Below are 20,674 nucleotides of genomic sequence, written 5' to 3'. Positions count from 1 at the left end.
CATTCATTAAGAAATAACAATAATAAGTCCATGACATGTTAACATAAGAGTGATCAAATATTATGTAGCCTTTGAAAAACTCCATTGTACACTCATGGGAGAATGACAGTGAAAAACGCAAATAACATCTCAGTATTATTATGAAGACAGTTTTGAATTCACAAATTCCTAAATGGGTCTTGGGGATCCCCAGAGGTTCCCAAGTCACACTTGGAGAACCATGACGAAGAGCAATGGAAATACAGCTTAATGTATACATGAGTTTATTTGGTATATAGAATTAGATGCAAAAGAATATTTATAGCATTGTGTTTAACTAGATGCATTCTTGAGTCCTAGAAGTAAACCTTCTTGGTATTAGCTGGGAAGCTCAAAATTTATGACAGATGAACGGGCAATAAAACAAGACAGACAAGAAACTGGAAAATAAAGAAAAAGGAGACTATGGGATTTAGAAAATGAGGAGAGGCAATAGAGAAGTTATGTCTAAGCTTTTAAGAGTTTAGATAAATTATGGTAAAAAAACATTTAAAGGCTTTATTTTCCATTAATATTTAATAAGAAACTACATACAAGTGACATTACTAGATTAGAAACACAAAAGTTGTTTGGTCTCAAATACGTATAAAAATATATCATAAGCTCCTTTGATTTTCCAAGCCCTTGAAGACACTTTAGGACTTTTGTAAATATATATTCAATTAGATTCTCCACAGAGAAGCATGAGGTTTCAGACACTCTTTCCTATACGTAAATTAACTATCTGGAGAGGTCTTTTGCAATGGAATAAAATTCTTTAGACTTAAAAAATTAAGAACTGTATTAGGTGATTAAACCTTTTTATATTTTTAGGCAATAAAGCTGAAAATTGCCATCTGTCAAGGCTTTGTCTTTAGAATGATATCTTTGTCTTTTTATTTCTCTTCTACATAATATCTACTCATTCAGGTATCTGTTATTCATCTTGGCACCCTTTGCAGGATCTCAGATTCTTAGGACTGGGAGAGAAGCCTTAGAGGTCAAGTTCAAAAGCTCATATAGGACTTGAATCCCCTCTGCAACCAGGTGGTCATACAGGCTTGGCTTCAAAGGTTCCAGCACTGTGGAATCACTACATCCACAGGAATATTCTGATCTATTTTTTGGCAATCATAATTTGGGGGAAATGCTTCTTTACATTTTATGTCTCTCTAGCTCTTGTCTATTCTATGATTTGCCCTCTGTAGTAATTTTTGAAGTTTAAATGAAATAACGGGTGTAAAGGAGGGGCACAGCATCTGTCACTGAGAGTGTCTGATTCATGTTTGTTACCTGCTCTCCTGCACTGGACAGTGTGGATGGCTTGCTGAGCATCTATTCTAACTATTTCTAGTATGTCTCTTCCTGACCTAGAGAGGCCACAAGGGCCTCCCTTGCAGCTGGGGTTGCAGATGTGATTTAGGTTGCACCAATCAGAGGTACTTGCCTAAGATTTGACTTTAGAACTCAGTTATCTGAGAGGGTGTGGAGTCCATTTTGCTTCTGCTCACACGGCAAGCGGGAGTAGTGTAAGCAGCTGACACAATGTCTTCCCAACATACCCATGTGGCAGGAGCTGCAACTCCTTGGTTCTTTCATGTAGCTTTAGTATTAACTTCTGGAAAGTGAGCTTAGAGCTTGTTTTCTTAGACCCTTCCTGCCTCCAAAGATTCTGTGATCCATTGAAAACTCTATAACAAATCCCTTTCTGATTAAATGTGCTAGAAGGAAGTTTGCTCTTTGGATTGAACCTTGGCCATTACTACTTCTGCCAACTCCTATCAACACCCTCCCCATGACAGGCTTTGGATAATTGACAATAGAAATCATATCCAATTCCACATCTTCCTTTCTCTGGTTCAACTTCATGGCTTCACTGAATAGATGTGGATTGGCATCCCTGCCTTGCCATGTACAAGCTGGGGTGTGTGTGTGTCTGTTGATCTAGGCAAGTTACTTAACCTCTCCACACCTCAGTCTTCTAATTTGTAAAGTGGAGATAACAACAATACCTAATTAGATTGTTGTGAGATTAACTGTGATAATCCTTGTACCAAGCTTAGGGTAGTGTCTGACATGTGATAAGGTCTCAATAAATATTCGTTGCCACTATTATTGTCATTATCACTTTCACTGAGCTATTTTCAATGGCCTTGATTTTAAAATGCCAGATATACCAACCAAGGATATTTTCTGGTTAGTTTGTCAATGTCCTTCTTTCAAGTGTAGCTTTTAAAACTGAATTCATACCCCAGGATGTCTGATGAGCCCAAAAGACAGTATCATTCTCAACATTCTCCTTTTATTCAATGTAACAAAACTGACATATGTATCATTGACTCTCATGGAGATTAAACTCAAGTCAGACTCAAAGTCTTTTCTGTATTTTCTACTGTTAAAGCAAGACATCATTGTTTCATACAGAGGTAAGATTTTTGATCTATACTTTTTAATGTTCATCTTGCAGAACTAAGCCTGTCATTTCAGTCTGTTGATTATATATATATATATAAATTGTATATTGTACCAATTATATATATATATATATATATATAAATAGCATACATATGTTGGTCTCATGTAAAATGAATTAACTATGCCTCCTAGCAAGTTTGATAAGGAAGCAGCCAATTATCTCCTCAAAGTCATTAGTAAATACATTGAACAGGTTAGACCAAGGATAGAGCCCTGCATTCCTCCATTTAGCCATTAATCCTTTAATATAATCACCCTTTGGGCTTGAAGGTTTAGTCATTTATGAGTCTAACTACACTATCATATCATCCAAACATCCCTGTAGTAAGATTTTATTTCAATAGCCTAGTTAAATCCAGATCCTGTCTGCAGCATCTCCCTAACCCGCCCTTCTAGAAAATGCATTTCTTATTTACACACCAATATCATAATGTAACAAAATATATATAATAGTTTAATTTTAAACACTAATTCTAACATCTGAAAGCATTTCTTCCAGCACTGAGTGAAACCCTGGAGCTAGCCCTCCAAGCCAAATCAGCAATTCTCTATTTCTTTACTCAAAGGATCATTTTGTAATCTTAGTTCCACAGAACTCAATTAATTATTTTATAGTATTTCTTTTTTCCTCATTTCCCATTGATAGTGGGACCACCACTTTCTCAGCCCATAGTCCTTCACCTCTAGAGCATATCAAACCCAATTATTAATCTCTTTTGTCATCCCACCTATTCTTCCAGAGCAGTATCTCCTAACCATGTGACCTGCATATGAATCACACATGATTTCTGTAATTCCCTGTAAAACACTAGTTCAGACTCAGGCCTCACCAGCCCTTATGTTAAATTTTCATTTTAATTCCTCTTTTCACAAATTTATCAACTTTTGGTTTTAGACGGATACTTTTGCATTTCTATAATTAGACTATGATTTAGCTTTTTAAAAATAAAATTACTAAAAGGAAGCAACTTTTATTTCTAGATGCAATATGGTGGCATAAAAGAATAAAGAGCAATGATTTGCTTTCTTTCCTTGTGATGCCTTTGTCTAGTCTCACTCTTACGGAAGAGATTTATATAGTGTTAAGACATTTAACATGTATGTGCGTCATACTGTTTTCTAAACTAGGTATATTATAATGATAAGAATGTCAGGTGTTGGATGTTTTTAATGCATTCTAAATTGCATGAAATTTCTTCTCAAAGTATACTATCTGCTTAACAGTCTTCTACAAGCTTAATTATTAAAATGCAAATAGAAACATTAGGTTATATAAGGAAATAAAGCATACTTGGGAAATTTAAAATATATCTTGTGTAAAACTTTGGTTTATGTTCCAAGAAATATAGTTTTTTTGTTGTTTTGCTTTTTCTTTTTGCGGTACGCGGGCCTCTCACCGTTGTGGCCCCTCCCGCCGCGGAGCACAGGCTCTGGACGTGCAGGCTCAGCGGCCATGGCCCACGGGCCCAGCCACGCCGCGGCATGTGGGATCCTCCCAGACCGGGGCACGAACCGGTGTCCCCTGCATCGGTAGGCGGACCCTCAACCACTGCGCCACCAGGGAAGCTCAAGAAATACAGTTTCAAGATTTTAAGATAGTGAAAGTTTAAAAGTTACATCCACAAATAACCCCCTTTTTGGGTAAATTATTTTACCCTTGCTAATTACAAACAGGAAGGAATTCCACTGCATCAGATATATAATACTTTCAATGGGACTATGTAGAGTTTAAAGGATATCCATTTTCTTTTCTTCTAACATAGGTTTTAAATAATGATCATAAATTCTAAGGCTGCATTTATCAGATATCGTCAGTGTTATTAAATGTGATGAGGGCAATGAAAGTCATATGCTATTAAAAATTCAAACTGCAGGGCTTTTCTGGTGGCGCAGTGGTTGAGAGTCCGCCTGCCAGTGCAGGGGACACGGGTTCGAGCCCCGGTCCGGGAGGATCCCACATGCTGCGGAGCCACTAAGCCCGTACGCCACAACTACTGAGCCTGCGCTCTAGAGCCCGCAAGCCACAACTACTGAGCCCACGTGCCACAACTACTGAAGCCTGTGCACTTAGAGCCCGTGCTCCGCAACAAGAGAAGCCACTGCAATGAGAAGCCTGCACACCGCAGCGAAGGGTAGCCCCCGTTCCCCACAACTAGAGAAAGCCTGCACGCAACAATGAAGACCCAACGCAGCCAAAAATAAATAATAAATAAATAAAATTAAAAAAAATTAAAACTGCTACAATTCTATAAAAGAAACAGCATAGCTACTTCTACCGGTAGAGCTATCATATTCTGAGAGCCACTCAAGTGACAATTGCTCATATCGTATGCAATTTGCTTGAGTAACCCGCAAGAGTTAATTTTTTAAAAGGATAATAGCTTGGATGTATATGTGCTTGGCATTCAGTATATAAAACTTTCAAAGAAGAGGCTCGCCTTTCTCTGTACAGCTACCTTTTCATTTTCTTTCTCTGAATAGACCTATAACATTCAGAGAAAATATCAAGAATAATAAATCCAAATCTCTGTATAAAATATACCTTCATGACACACTCAAGCTGGAAATCACAGGAACCAATAAAAATGCAGGCAGCCTACTGATAATGAGGTCAGAAATACAAATAAATTTACTTTTAATGAAGACTGGAGGCACAGTAATCAAAGTGTTAAAATTCATTTCATGCATATCTCATTTGCTTCCTAGCTGATATTTACCACACAATCTGTGAGAAAGTAGAGACCTAAGATGCTCCAGATAAATGGCTCAATTAATTGTACAGAGGTAGACTTCTTTGCGCTGAGCCGGAGCTGTGAGCTCTTTATTAAAAGCACTATTCTGTAGCCCATAACCTTGTTCCTTGACTCCTCTCTGGTTTCCAATTTAAACAAGTCCCCATGCGGCCTGCTCTAAAGGGCTTTGTCTCCCTGTCATTGTTAAGAGAGCTGAGGCATCCTGGAAGTGTGAAATCAGACCTCATGAGTTGAACGGTTCCCCAGGGAACGCTGGACTGCACAGAAGGTCAAAGTCATGGGCCGGACCATCTGAAAGTGTCTGATCGCCGGTCTGTGACACAGCAAGTTGGGGTGGGGTGTGGAGGCTAGACTGAAGAGGACTGAAATTGAACACATCTTAATTAAAGCCCACAGACAGCAAAACAAAATGTTTTCTAGGCAGCCTGTCAAATGGGGCTTAAATTTAGCTCTGCTAATGAATCTGAGCTGCTAACTGTTATTTCTTAAGATAATAAGACTCTCACGGAAGCTGATAAAAAAACCGTAGCATGTCTTTTTCTGCTGTTTTGTTACTGAAATATTTTCCAACAATGAAGACAGTTTTCCTAAAGAAAAACATGGGAAAAGTCTATGCAAAAAAAGGGGTAGTCAACAGCTCTCTTAAAAACTAGTAGATTTCCAGACTATGGAGCTGGTGAGTTACAAATCTTTATGTGTAGTGTTGTTCTAGAAAAAGATATGCTCATTTAATGGGACTATTTCAATGACAGCTTATGTTAACTGTAAAATTCTCTCCCTCTCTTCCTTTTTTTTCTCTCTCTCCCTCTATTGTTTCCTAAAAGAGATGGTGCATTAATTTGAGAGATCAATTCACCTGGAGTGAAGAAGTTTTATATTAGTGTACCTTTTAATAGAGTGAAAAGGTAGGGCATCTTTTGAAAGGGTTTCACAGTTTCCCATATCAGTGTTTCTGAAACTGAGTGGCTGGTAATCCCTGGGGAGGCTGTGACCTCTTCCTCAGGAGCTCAAAAAAAAACCCAGGGGAAAATGAAGGGGAGGGGCTGAGGAGAAGAACCTTTTTCTTTTTCTTCTCTAAGAACTTGAAAGAACCAATAGGCCAGGTCTAAATACGCTGCAAAGAAAGCCCCACTCAATACAGAAGACTTTAAATGTTCGGCTGAAAGCAAAAATTAGGCCCCGTCCAAGGAAGAATAATTAGAAACTAGAAAAGACAAATTCCAACATACACGAACTGTTTCCCATCACCACCACCACCAAAAAAAAAAAAAAAAAAAAAAAAAAAAAATCCACCATTGGTCTCTCTCTCCTCACAATCTGTCCAGTTTCAGGGAGCACTTGATTTAGTGGTAGAGTCTTCCCCCAGTGAACACAGGGCCAGACGACCTGCAGGTTTTGCTTTGATGATCCAGAGAGACATTAACCTTTTCACTGGTTACGTGAAAGGTAAGTAAGTTGTACCGTGCAGTATTTTTCAGTTAATCAAACTTTTTCCCTCACGAAGAATTTAGCTGACCAACTTTGAAAACCGGAGTGCCACTTTCTCAGGCTGTGAAAGGCTGCCCACAATTTGACTGAAATTTCAATCCACTCTTGTGCCTCGCTCAATGCATGTGTATGTGTGGGAGTTGTAAATTGAGGCCTTAACCACCAGAGTTAATCTCTTTTTAAAATCTGTATTAACCTTAATGATTTGAAGTGCACTGTCCAACACTGGGCTATTGAGATGGAAGAAAAAACTACCCTCGACTATCAACAGTTTATTAGGGGCTTAACTGAAGTGACCTACTGTAGTAGACTTCAGCTGAACAAGGCTATAGGCTTTTTGTGGAAAGGGAAAGAATTGAGGGTTTCATTAAAAAGTAATTTGTGCTTTATACTCACTCATTCAAAGAGAGTCTCAATTGCTCTTTATTCACACAGAGTTAATACAGTATCACAATGTTTCTCAATGAATGTGTTGTAACAAAAGAAAAATTTTACATTTTGAAAGGAAAAAACTCTTTGTAACTGCAGTAAGATTGATGGCTACTTAAAAGATTATAGAATCTCTTTTTTCTTGTGCTCATGCTAAATGATAGAATATTGTTATTTAAAACTTTTTGCTTAAACTATGGAAGTTTAACTTTATGTTTTAATCATTAAAAATATTTTAAATATAGGGTAAAGTTGGGCAAATATGAGTTTGTGTTGTTGGACTTGTCTGGGAAAGTGTTCAGAAACCAACTAGGTATCTTATAGCTATAGCCTCATTTATATCAGGTCAAAAAATATTCTTTGCTCTCAGTGATTTAAAATATCCCCTCTCCATCCACAACAATCCTAAATGGACGCTAATTTGAGCATCTGAAGACGCACCATTGACTCTACTCCCTTCCCTCAAATGGTTGCTGAATATCTTGTAGAGCCTGACTATGATTATCCACTGAGATATAAAACATATTTTTAAAGTTCTTCTTTGAGCAAGTAGGAGATAAAGTATGCAAATAGCTTATTTGTGATAAGCTCAAATTTCATGATACCCAAATTTCATGACAAAGACCAGGAAGAATCAGTATACATATAAATATTTATCCTTTTCAGAAGTAAAGACTTTTTTAAAAACTTGGTAGACTATTCAGACATTTCTGTCTTAAAAACATGGTCCTCGGTTTCTGCCACCATCACAAATGTCATAAAGACCACAAAAGGTCCAAGAGTGAGCAAGGTCAAAGACTGAATTATCCTCTTGCCCCTGAATAGTTTAACATCTCTCTTATTCAATTCAGAGCACATTAGATTATAAGGTCAGTGAGGAAGGAGGAATCATTATGTCCCTAAAACCAGAAGGAAAAAATGGAGAATCTGTTATTTAGTATTCCCCAAATTAAAGTTCATTTTATCAGATCAAAATTATGTCTCACTGAATCCCTAGGGAAAAGGTGATTCTTAGTCACATTAATTTACCTAGAACCATTACGAAAGAAATATATCTATTTTTTCCAGCTTCAAGAGAACATGTACTTTAACTTGCTTAGTGGCATATAAGCCAACTGGCTTAATGTAGTTTGCATATTCATGAAGTTTCAAAAGTAATGACAGCTTCTCTCCAAGACAGACAAACATATAATTGCATTTAACTTGTGTAATGGGCAAGCATATAAACTTTTGAAGTAAAGGGGACTTGAATTTTTCTATAAGAAATTATTGTGCCCACTATAAATACCCAGTGATAGTTCTGAACACTTAGGTGCCCTCTGAGATACTTTTTATTTTAGGCTTTTCTCCCTATCTTCAGATGTTTTTAGCCCAACACTGGGTGCTCCCCTACCCCGCAGAAAATCCTGAAGAAAAGTGAAGATATTTCCCATGATGGTGAACATCTTGGCCATGAATTCCTGAATCTACCTGCTGCTGGGAATCAAAGGCTGGCCAGAACCTCTGTAGTGTAAAAGCAGCCCTGAGTTCCTGTTCTGGTCTTTAAGTTAATGTCCAAAGTGAACAACAAAAAAAAAGCAGTTAGTCAACCATTCACTGTTGACTGTTGGTTCTAATAATGAAAGCAGCATAATAATTTAGAAATAATTGTGTCCAGATTAATTTGATTTTAACCACACCAGAAATAAAATACAAAGTGAATAAACTTAGCATTCACTAATTGTTTAGTACAAGGAGCCAAGTCAGTATATTTGCAAAAAGATTACAAACAATCCTCTCTCCCACTATTTTCAGGTATGCCTATTTTGAAATAATATCTGACAGTTGTTATTATCTTCTTGGTTACAAATGAGTTGATAAAATCCTCTTTAAAGAAACTGTAAACTCTCAACATTTTTACTTTTATCATACAGTAAATAGTCATTCAATACTATGCAAACATTAAAAAATTTTAAATATTGCCATTTTTGAACAGACATCTGCTATTTTAGTTTTAAGGCATGTGATCTTTTAATTAGGTTTTGATTCTGTTCCATGAATTAAGGGCAGCAGTGATCATGTAATGGGTTTGCAAGCCCTTATATGGTAGGAAAAATACATTTCTCCCCTTCAAATAAGTTAGCTACCATTTAAGGGTCAACTTGCTGGCCATTCACAGTGGTAAGCATATTTCCACAAATAATAAGTGGATACTTTCTTTCAGGAACAGGGAAATCTGCACAAAATTGGTCAAATCAGTCCTATTTATTATCCACCTTGAGACGGACAATTTAAGGAATTGTATAAATACCCCCCAAAGCCTATGAAATTAAAGAATAAGTGAATGCTCACATAGTTGCAAATTCAAAACAATAACTTAATGCTGGTAATTGATGAAATAATTAATTAATCAACATGTCACAGAAACAGCAATATCCAAATCAGGAAGCTTTAAGACATCATACTGAGTTTGGCATTTTTACAGGCCTGCTTCTTGGTTAAAAAAAAATTTAGAACAATGTAGATGTTTAGTTTAGATCCAGAATGATCTCTGGGATGTGCTAGGGAATTTGGACAGCTAAGGAAATGTATCAGCAACCCAAATACCAACAGTTCATACCAAGGAATTGAGTATTATGTATCTAAACTTTTCAGTGAAATATGCAACAGATTTCATGCATGTTTGAATTATTAGTGTTGATGCTACAATATCATCTGAGGGAAGCTGATACTGTCTAAGAGAAAAAGATACAGCATTACTACCCCAAAATGCCAAAATGATGAAACCTGGAAGAAATATAACCACTATGCTGACTAAACCTTGGAGAAGGCAACAATTCAAAAGTTGTTTCCCTTTTTATTGTTTACTTGTTAACATGTTACCCTTCTTTTAAAAAGCAGAGACAGTATAAAAATCAGGTGGATAGCAAATCTTTGTAAGATCAACAAACTTTGTATTATTTACTCTGATGATCGAGTCAGGTGAAATGAAAAGTTCAGTCATCAAATGGTGTACACCTTGCATGCTGCTTGATATAGGCTCTTACAAAAGGCAAACTGCATCGGCTCTTACCTGTGACATCAGCGGCCATTAACCCTTCTGCTCTGATCACTTTCACCTGGAGGAATCCCACATCTTTCAGGTTGTGAAATATCCGCAATGGGCTCTGAAAGAACCCAACATCAGTATTAGAAAAGAAAGGTCATAAAGGGTCTCAAAGAGTGCGCTGAGGAAACATTAAGTGTTACAGTTGATCTCAGGATGCTGCTTAAGTTATCAAAGGGATATTTGTGTTTCTTCAGTACAGATGACCTTTCCACCATCAAGAATGTATACACACACACACACACACACACATACATGCACGCACACACACATTTATGTAGATAATTGTTGCTATATAAGTAGATTTTTTTGAAAGAGTAAAAAATACCACATTTCTCCCCCGTAAGTAATTAGCAGTAGATGATGAACAATAAATTATAAAATACGACATGTCTGCATTCTTCCATCAGTCTCCTTTATCAAAGCGCTCCAAGAAATCTTTTATCTGTGGGCATGATGATTTGTAGACTTTTGATTCTTAATACTGAATCTTAAGTTGTTGGTTAAGTAACACACTTCAGACTTTGGGAATAAGAAAGACAACATTAAATTAATTATTTTTCTACTCTTTTCTTCTTGGCAGATTTGCAAATGGTAGGTGCTAGATAAGGGTTAAATTATTTAACACTATATTCTAATATTTGATTCAAAAGACGTATTTCCACCACACACCTTTTAGGTGTTTTTAAAATTTATTTGTTTTATTTTTGCCTTCGAAAATAAATCAAGTTGATTAAAAAATAAATTCAAAAGGGATGAGTAATTTTTCTTAAATTTGTAATTTTGTTTTTCATTGTAGTAGGTATAGAAGTATACAAATTTTGATAGAAGAATCAGATCCAAATGCTGAAACCTATTTAATTTCATAAATTAATAATGGTAGCGTTTGAATAAGCGTATACCAGAAGGAATTAAAAGAGGGATAGCAATAATTCAGAACTCTAACTAACAGACACAAATAGAGAGTAAAGTCAACCTATAGAACATGATATGCATTTGTTTATTTATGCTTCACTGCAACTTTCTCATGACAAGATCAGCACTTTTATTCAGTAAATCAAAGGTGCTTCTTTATCATAATCGTTAAAATGCTTTAAAACCGGGAGCATAACATAGTTTTACCTAATAAAGTTATCTATTAAAATGTTACTACGGAACATTCCCATCTTTGCATTGAGAATGTGAGAAGACTGACAAGCACAAGCTTACCGCGATATTAACTTTATCAACCCCATGTGACTAGTCATTGTTTACACTGATGCTCTGACCTTGGCACACTGAGAGGAGGAAACGCAGATAGACGTGTAATCTCAGAGCCTAACTTTTAAAAAAGAGTGTTTAGCACAAGGATTAGCTCTTAATCTTTTATTGTTTTTAAACAGTTGTTTATCACCCAAACTGTGACAGGGTTCAATAAAAATGCACTTCTCTCTCCATTTACATTCCTGTAAATTAAGGGTTTAGAAGCGGAAACTTTAGACCGCAGTATTATAATTCAGAGATTTGTAGGCATGTTGTCTTCCTAAGGTCGTAATGATCAGGTGTGGGAAGCTGCTTCTTATATCAGAGCTTACTGAGTGTTACAGACCAGGTAAGTCTCCTAATCTAACGATGGAGAAGAGTTTTAGCAAAAGGTTCCTGTCCTTTAATTTTTAGGAGCCATTTAAACTAAGTTTCACTGTGACTAAAACAAATATCTTCAGTCAGAGAATCGTTTTCATACTGGTAACCTCATTGCAGAGTCACACTGCTTCTGGTGCTTCAGCTCCGAAGTTCTGCTTTCCATTTGGAGGAGTGATTATTATTTGAAGGTTTCATTTCCTCGAGTCAGCTGACGCTCAGTAATTTATTGCAAACTTCAACTGCTTAGGCCAGTAACACATGGATTATAATAAGAACATCAAAAAACAAAAAAGCAAAAAATGTAAATATATCAGTTTAACAATATAACTTTAAGGAATGCTTCATCAAGAGGTATTCCTGCCTTGTTATTTATGGTTATTTTAGAAGGCCTCAAAATCTGGATGGCTTCTGAAGCCAGAAATTTCCATAGCAGAGGAATCTATGATTTGCTGTGCATCCTTTCAGCCCTCAATAGATGGGAAAAGATTGAAAGGCTCTGGAGAGGAGTCCTCTTTATTTTTTTAATGAAAGGCTGTATAATATATTTTCTCTATGGCTGCAGCAGCTGTCAGGGAGAGCAACTCAGTTCAGCTCTATTACGGGAGAGGCAATACCCCGTCCTATGGCATCGAGATGCTCTGAGGGGCCAGAACTGATTGACAGCTTGTCACCGTGACGTCTTATTCCATCTCTGTTATGGAGAAAATTAATGTCACACCACCAGCCTTATGACTCGCTGTCATCTTAGAACCGCTCACCTTTTATCAATGCTCTAAATAACATTTCAAGCCTATCGTCTCACGGTGGACAATCCGGTCAAGGGACATTAAATCAGATGACTGTGAAATGTCATAATAAAAATGGAATGCTAACAACTTCTTCTCTAAACTAGCTCCTCTGGTTTTTAAACTGTGACAAGGGGGAGCAAGGGTTCAGCATCCCCATTCTGAAAAGGTCATACAATCGCTCTTGGTCTACTACCCATTACTACCCGCCCCCTGTTGACCTTCCCTGCTTCCCCACCACCCGCCCCGCAAAAAGAAGAAAAAAAAAAAGAAAAATGGAATTAGCCATCTTTTCAGAATGGGGTGATCAAATAATGGCACACACAGTAACGTCTGTTTAATTTGTGGGGCTTCAATGCTTTGCAATGAACAGCTGAATGACAGCAACGGAGAACCTTTTCAGGGCTGTTTCTTATGAGAGTGGGGCAATCCACTTACTCTCCTCACCAGAACCAGAGCAAAATCAAATTCTTAGGTTGAACCTAAACTTACAAAAAAATAAATACACAAGTTCTCACAGGAAAACATATGTATAATTCTCCAAATAAACTCTTTTATATTGTATGTTTCTCCAAAACAAGTGATATTTCAAACATCATACAGTATTCATTCATTTTATAATCTATAGAATAAAAAGGAAACACTCTGAAACCCTAAATCATAGATCTTTGTCCTTGCGTTGCTATGAGTAATCATAATACACGCGCTATATTACATACACTAGCTTCTTAGCAAATAGGATTCTAAAGGGAGATACAGGCCTATGCTTGAAATTCAGGGCTTAAAAAAAAGTATATTTAAACTTGGTTCACTTTTTAGTATATTGAGCAGAATATAATCTGAGAATTAGCCGGGACATCCACATAATATTTTACATTTTACTGAAATAATAACTAATATTTGAAAGTAGGTATAGAAACAAATACTCAAATTCTAAATGGAAATGGCTGATTTAAGGAATCCCTTACAGCAAAAAGAAAAAAAAAATAATAGTAATTGGATCATTTCTAATTACCTAGCCCGTAGTATCATTCTAATATATGGGATAGTATCGAATATTAATCCATCAAATACAATGTTATAATACCTAGAATCATTTTTATATTAATATATGAATTAATTTCTTTAAAATTGTTTTGATTCATGAGTCTCACTTCTGTGAACAGGAGAATATGTCTTGGTGGGTACCAAAATGTGAAATAATTTTCACAACTGCAATTATATATTAGAAGAGGCCACACAATACCTTTGGCTCTTAGGTGGTTTAAAAATATATACTATTTAGCCTTGCTAAGTCACCTCTATTAAACTGTTTATGATAACACCATTGGTGGATGAGTTGTACAAGCATTAGCAGACAGCTGATTCAGTGGAGATAGCCAGAATAAATTTGCTGAAGCACACATCCTGCTAATCTGTTTGAAGAATATTGTAGAGCATTAGTACCAGCACTTCATGTTATCTGCACAGCCTGATAAGGTACATCTTTATTAAATTCAGTTATTGGAAGGATGTCAGTCAGCAAATAGGAATATTTTAAAATCTAAAAAAAAAAAAGAAAATTAAGCGGTTCTTTGTTAGTCAGAGCTTGGTTTCATGACTGGGTGTCTAGAGGAGCCTTCTAAACACCTGGCAGCATTGTACAATACAAGCTTTGTAATTTTAAGTGCAAAAGCTTTTCTTTTTTCTTCCAGCTTCACGGGTACCGAGACATTCACTTTCTTGAGGCTTCACTATGAGAGAACAATGGAGTAAGAGCTCCCCTCTCTGTTGATTCAAGAAAACTACATGGTGAGAAATGCAGACCGTGAGGATGCTGGGAAATAGGTAGATTTGGTTGTGAATGTTTGGGTTTGATAAAATTTGAGAAGGGTACTTATTTTAGTGACTCACTATGCCACCCTATCACTCTACATCTGATTGAAAGGTAAGAAAGCTTCCTTTTCATTATATTTCACATTTGATTTTTAAAAATTAAAGGAATGAGGTGAGGCTTTTCTAAGCAGTTGAAAGGAAAAATTATTTCTGTGACTATCCTCCGGTAACCAACCTACTAATTAAAAAGTAGGTGCAGTTAACTCCATTTCAAATTTGTAAAGACAAGGAAATCTTAATTCCAATGACAAATAATCAATGAACTCATTTTAAAGTATTATATAAACTCAACTTTCCATTACAGGAAGTTTCCCTGTATGCTAATTTTGTGGTGTGATAAAATTACTGAGGAGAATCTCAGAATCTAGAACTTGCTCTGGAAGAGAGTTGAGAGAAGACCAGGTGTCTAGATATCCATGGGTACCCCAAGTGCTTCTGCAAAGATATGCATGGTATTTGCATCTGCCTAGCCTTCTGCTTCTGCTGATTCATCTGTCAGACAGCTTTGCAGATGTACTTCTATCCCTCCACGTAAGTTATTTACAACCTCTTCTAGTCACCCATGACCCTGAAGGAGGAGGCTTACATACGTACATATCTCTTTAATATTTCCTCGCGTTCTTTCGGGTCCTCCAGGGAGTTGATGGAGAGGTCAGAGATGCTGACTGTGGCCGAAGCTGTCAGGGTGACCAGCAACACCAGGTGCCCCTCCCCTTCCTCCAGCTGCAACACTAGCTTGTGTGTCTGTTCCCTACTGAGAGCCGACAGGTCGATCTGGCACCTAAAAAGAAATGTTTTGAATTAGCAAAAGGCTTTTTTTTTTTTTTTCCCCACATCAAACAGTGGAGGTGCAGGCTGCTCAGAGCTATGTGAAAAATAAATCAATGGAAATACCATTTGGACCACTGGAAGCATATGTATTTCATGTCAGCTGACTTCACAAAATTCAGACTCTGATTATTTTAGTATCTAATTGCTTATTTCTTGTAAGATGCAAAAAAATGTGCTTATCTGATTTGATTACTACCCACTGTCACCATATTTATAAATCAGTAGGGGCTTTCAGTCCCTAGATGGCCCAGATCAGTGGGGCTTTGCTTACAGAGATTAATATGAGCTGTCTAAAGAGGCAAACTACCAAGAGTGAATTTTTGTGTCACTCTAAAACAATAGGTGTTTTGCCCTCGTTCTGAAATGTTATTAAGCAGAGAATAGAACATTTACTATGATGATGTCATATGTTTTACATTTTTAAAACCATGCCAATTTATTCATAGCACACTGCATAAATCTAAGTTAACAAACAAACAAATCCTCTGAAAACATTATAGCTGAAGTGTTATGTACGAGAGTTGCCTGAAGAGAGACTTTGTAATAGTATGGCAACCCATGCTCGATATATCACCTCCTCAGAGCTGAACACTTTGCAGACTCTTTTCATAAAACTGTCAATTGATTTGGAAGAGAAAGATACTGTGGAGACCAAAACCACAAGGGCAATAAACAGAGAGAAAGGGGGCAGACATGAATAAAAGACATTTGAAACAGGAAATAGCCAATTATAAGAATAGATGTGGTATCGTCATAAACAAGGGGTAGTCAGCTATTAGGGACAGATTAAATTTTTGCCCCTTCTTATTCTTCACTCTATTTATTGTTTATTATTTTGCTTTTAAGTTAAACATCTGTGAATAGGGCCTCAAAGCTTATGGTTGAGTTCAAACATCTTTAGTGAGAGTGATTTTAGAAACTGAATCAAAGTTTGACATTTATGTTTTATTTTTGCCTATCAAAAATGACATGAAAGATAGCCAGACTAGGAACAATTGGGAGAAAGAGGAATATAGATGCAAGAAATGAAGAAGAATAGAAACGTCCTGGTCAGTGACAGAAAATCTGCCTGCACTAAATGCTAACTATCGAGACAGCAGGAAATTAGGGTCTGTACCAAGTCAGGAAAACATCTTCCTAAAGTTAGGATGTATATCAAGTAACCTCACTGTTTCTGCAAACACAATATCCATTTCAAAATACTCTCATGCTGTCCCCTTAGATTCTAAATGATGAAAAAACATATCAAATGCCTTATTTAATATTCAAATTTTAATTGGAATTAGTTCTTAATAATACCTGGAACAAATTTAGGGTTAAAAAATGCAACGGTGAAGAACAGCTAATCAAATGCATTCTCTAATAAAAAGGAGAAAAATGAATATGATTTTCTACAGATCTTTCCAGCATCTGGCACAGTGCCTAACCTATAATTTGTTGAATGTGAATGAATCTTTGGACTAGATTGAGAGTATAACACTGGAGAATTGAACAGGGATGACAGTTCAGATAGTACTTTTGGTTAGTTAACTTGGGACCAAGAAAGGTATTTCACTCGCTCTGATCATGCATTTCCAGTCCTGCTCATGCCCTATTCCTATGTATGATACTGCATCACTCTTAAAACACATTGAAACCTTCTGGAAGATTCCTTTTATGCCTATTACCATTAAGTGCTGGTCATTTAGGTGTTGGCCTTCCTCCTCTTTTATATATTAGAGTCATTGCACTTAATTCTTTAGAGTTGGGGAAGGTGTTCTAAAGATGCAGTCGAGGAACTGCACACTGGCCACTCTCAGATCAAAGCTGGTCCATAGATTTGTTGTTTTTATTGTGCTAAAAAAGTTTTGAATTTAAATAACTTTAAAGAGAGAGCAAATGTCCTCTGAGTTATTGTCCCCAATACTGTCTAACTTACAGCTGGACTATTTCACTTAATTCTGTACCCAGTGCCAATAGGCATAAGGATTTGTGATCCCCAAAATCTCCTTAATTTACCAATGAGGAAACTGAGGGCCAGAGAAGTCACATGAATCAATGGAGATACACAGTTAGTAATTAGCAGAGCCAGACCTGAACCTAGCACTCTGGAATCTAAGATCTAGGCTTTTTCCTTAACCGGTCTGTCATTGCTGTAATTGTGCATCCTGGAGGAATGTGCTATGTGAGGCAGCTCTTAAACGGGGTGATATCCAGACTTGTTTTTTGTTTTGTTTTGTTTTGTTTTTGCGGTACACTGGCCTCTCACTGCTGCGGCCTCTCCCGCTGTGGAGCACAGGCTCCGGACGCGCAGGCTCAGCGGCCACAGCTCACGCGCCCAGCCGCTCCGCGGCACGTGGGATCCTCCCGGACTGGGGCACGAACCCACGCCCCCTGCATCGGCAGGCGGACTCCCAACCACTGCGCCACCAGGGAAGCCCCTCCAGACTTGTTTTGAACAGGACACATTAACTCAGGTTTCAAGTACAGAAGCGTGTTATTTTTATGCTTTAAAAATATGTATGAACTAGGAAGAATGCTGTAAGTAATTGCTCTTAGAAGACGATAAACTAAGAAAAAATTACAAATTGAATTTTAAAAGCTATGGAACTAATAAAATTTAAATTACCATTGCACAGCTATAGGAAGGATTATACCTTTCTGCTGCAACTAAATTTTCAATATTGGGTACACTCGTAGAAACAGTCCCAGATTCTGTCCTATATTTAATGGTTCAGAATTTTGACTATAATCATTCTAATATAGAAAATGCCTATGTATACAAATATTTTGAAAAGAGAGCATTAATGAATTCAAGATGCTTTTTGCTAGTTGAGGTTACTCAGATCTCCTATTCATCTAAAAACTCTGCTGAGGAGTAATCCTCAGATGCCATTTAAAGCAAAATGTCACCTGATAACCAAGCAAAATTGTCCTATTAACTTCAGGATAAAGTCAGCATTACAGCATCACCGATATCTGCATTAAATGGGTATCGAATCAGATTATTGCTGGAATTTGGTGGAGAAAAAGCTTTTGCTATTCCTTTGTTGTTATTGAATAAATATGAACAAAGATGGAACTCCTGCAACATACTGTATTGCAAAGTGAATTCAGGACTAATTACTAGGGGCCAGTGCTATGGTTTGAATGTTTGTGTGCTCTCCAAAATTCATATGTTGAAATCTAGTGCCCAATGTGATGATATTAAGAAGCGGGGTGGTTGGGAAGTGATTAGGTCATGAGAGTGGAGCCCTCATGAATGGGATTAGTGCCCTTATAAAAAAAAAGCACGAGAGATCCCTCACCCCTTCTGTCACGTGAGGACACAGAAGAAAACAGCAGTTTATGAACCATGAAACCAGACACCAAATCTGCTTTTGTCTTGATCTTGGACTTCTCAACCCCCAGAACTGTGAAAAATAAATTTCTGTTGAATTCCATCCACCCAGTCTATGGTGTTCGGTTATAGCAGTCCAACAGGCAGATTCACCCGTACTTGGCTTACCTGTACTATTATGTTCTCAACAAAGGAAGGATTCACTACAGTTTGGTTACAGAAATACTAGGTGATCATTCAGATGGTTCAGAATAAGCAAAAATTGATGGTTTTATATTGTTATGAAAATGAAAAGGCAAATTTTTAAAAGTATTGAAGCAAGTTCATGAACTCCAAAAATATATACACAGACACATTCACAGGGGAAAGAGCCCGAGACTGGGCATCAGATTCCCTTGGTTCTAGCCTTCTATCTGTCACTAATTAGTTGGATGACCTTTTCCAAGACAACTTAGCCCCTGGAATTCCAGGTTTCTCATCTGTGATATGAGGGAATCGAACTAGATGAACTACAAATTCTCAAAAACCTCAAATTCCACAATTATAACTCTATCCATGTTTACCCTTGTTTACATCTTCCTTTCTTTGCAACTCCTCAGACCAATAAAATGGTAAGAGAACAAATTCATCTTACAGGCAATGAAATATTATTCCTCAGACGTATTATGCCTCTACCCTGCTGAAAAAAGTCTGAATGCTGGTGCCAGAAGGCAGACAATCTAACCTAATATCAAATTGTCTTCTAAGGAGCACTGGGGGGCGGGGGGGGGTGCATCCAGGTCACCATGCATGGAGTGAAAAAGGGAGTGTGGATTCTCCTCTTTTGTTCAAAGAACAGCTCCCCTTACATCTGTTTTATATCTGGGTTCCACAAGGAACTCCTGGGTCCTCAGCTGCCTGCTTTGCCTCAGCCTCGACTTTGGCTGGGTCTTTCCAAGGGGCTGGTCTTCATCCCACCACTGTGACCAAACAGCTGGGCTTGAGTCCTCATAGGTCTTCCACCTGGGGCTGGCCTAGGACTGTCCTAACTTCCACTTGCCCAAATGGGCTGAGCACTCTGCTTGGCTGCCACTGTGCATCTAGGCCCAACTGCCACATGCCCCAAATTTCTGGCTTCTAAGGCCACTTCTGCACTTGGATAAAAAGCCACACCGTGGAGTATGGTATCTGGCTTCCTGATCGACTGCCAAAGAAACCAGATGATACAATGCAGAAGTTTTCTCCTTATGGGGTGAACTTAGATCAATGGCATAGGTGATGGGAAGATAACTCCCCATGCCTTCCACCCTCTCACAAACCATTCCAAAGCAGGATTCTCCATATTGCCTATCCACATGTGGCCAAGTGGGCACACCTGCTGGGCAACCACTGTGTCTCTGAAACACAGGGAACATGGCCAGCCCAGTAACTTATCACCGTGCATTACTTCCTAGTCTTCCTGCCTCATGTTCTTTCTCTCTCACTCTCAGGACCTGGGATTGTACCTCCCAATTAAGTATCAGCACCTAATCCCTGCCTCAAGCTCTGTTTCCTAGGGAACTGGTTGAAGGCAAAAATTATTGGTACCATTTAATCCCCACAGTTACAGATGTCCAAAACCCAAACCTGACCATGTCCCACTCCTGGCTCCCCACCACCTATAAAATATCCTTAGTAAGGCAATGGGGCACTCCACAACCTACCATCAGCTTGGGTGTCATTTGTTGACTTACACTTACTACTTAAGTAATTCCTGACAGCTTGTAATTCTCCCATCATCCATGCTAGGGCTCACCTGTTTCTTTGTGTTTGCATGAAGCAACCCCTCTGCCTGAGATGATGTATCTACCTATGTTTGCTTGGCTAATTTTTAACTAATTCTCATTGAAATGTCTTTTCCTGTCCATCTCCTGATACACCTCAAGGGCAGGCACCTAGTGCAGAGCTGGAATATAGCTGGTGCTCTGTAAGTATTAAAGTACTTATGGATGAGGAGACAGAGGTTCAGAAAGGC

General features: G+C 37.7%; 1 protein-coding gene across 1 annotated transcript in view; it reads right to left on the bottom strand.

Moving 5' to 3' along the window:
• Window positions 1-20,674, bottom strand: part of MCTP1 (multiple C2 and transmembrane domain containing 1) — a 546,887-nt gene that overhangs the window by 179,298 nt on the left and 346,915 nt on the right. Inside the window, exons 10-11 of the mRNA XM_060009153.1 lie at window positions 15,126-15,312; window positions 10,216-10,309 (exon numbers count right to left, since the gene is read on the bottom strand). Of these exons, the coding sequence (XP_059865136.1) occupies window positions 10,216-10,309; window positions 15,126-15,312 (281 nt within the window). The remainder of the gene's footprint in view (window positions 1-10,215; window positions 10,310-15,125; window positions 15,313-20,674) is intronic.

This window comes from Delphinus delphis, chromosome 3 (assembly GCF_949987515.2).
Source record: "Delphinus delphis chromosome 3, mDelDel1.2, whole genome shotgun sequence".
NCBI lineage: Eukaryota > Metazoa > Chordata > Mammalia > Artiodactyla > Delphinidae > Delphinus > Delphinus delphis.
Note: the sequence above shows the minus strand (reverse complement) of the source record. Positions and strands in the feature narration are given on the sequence as shown.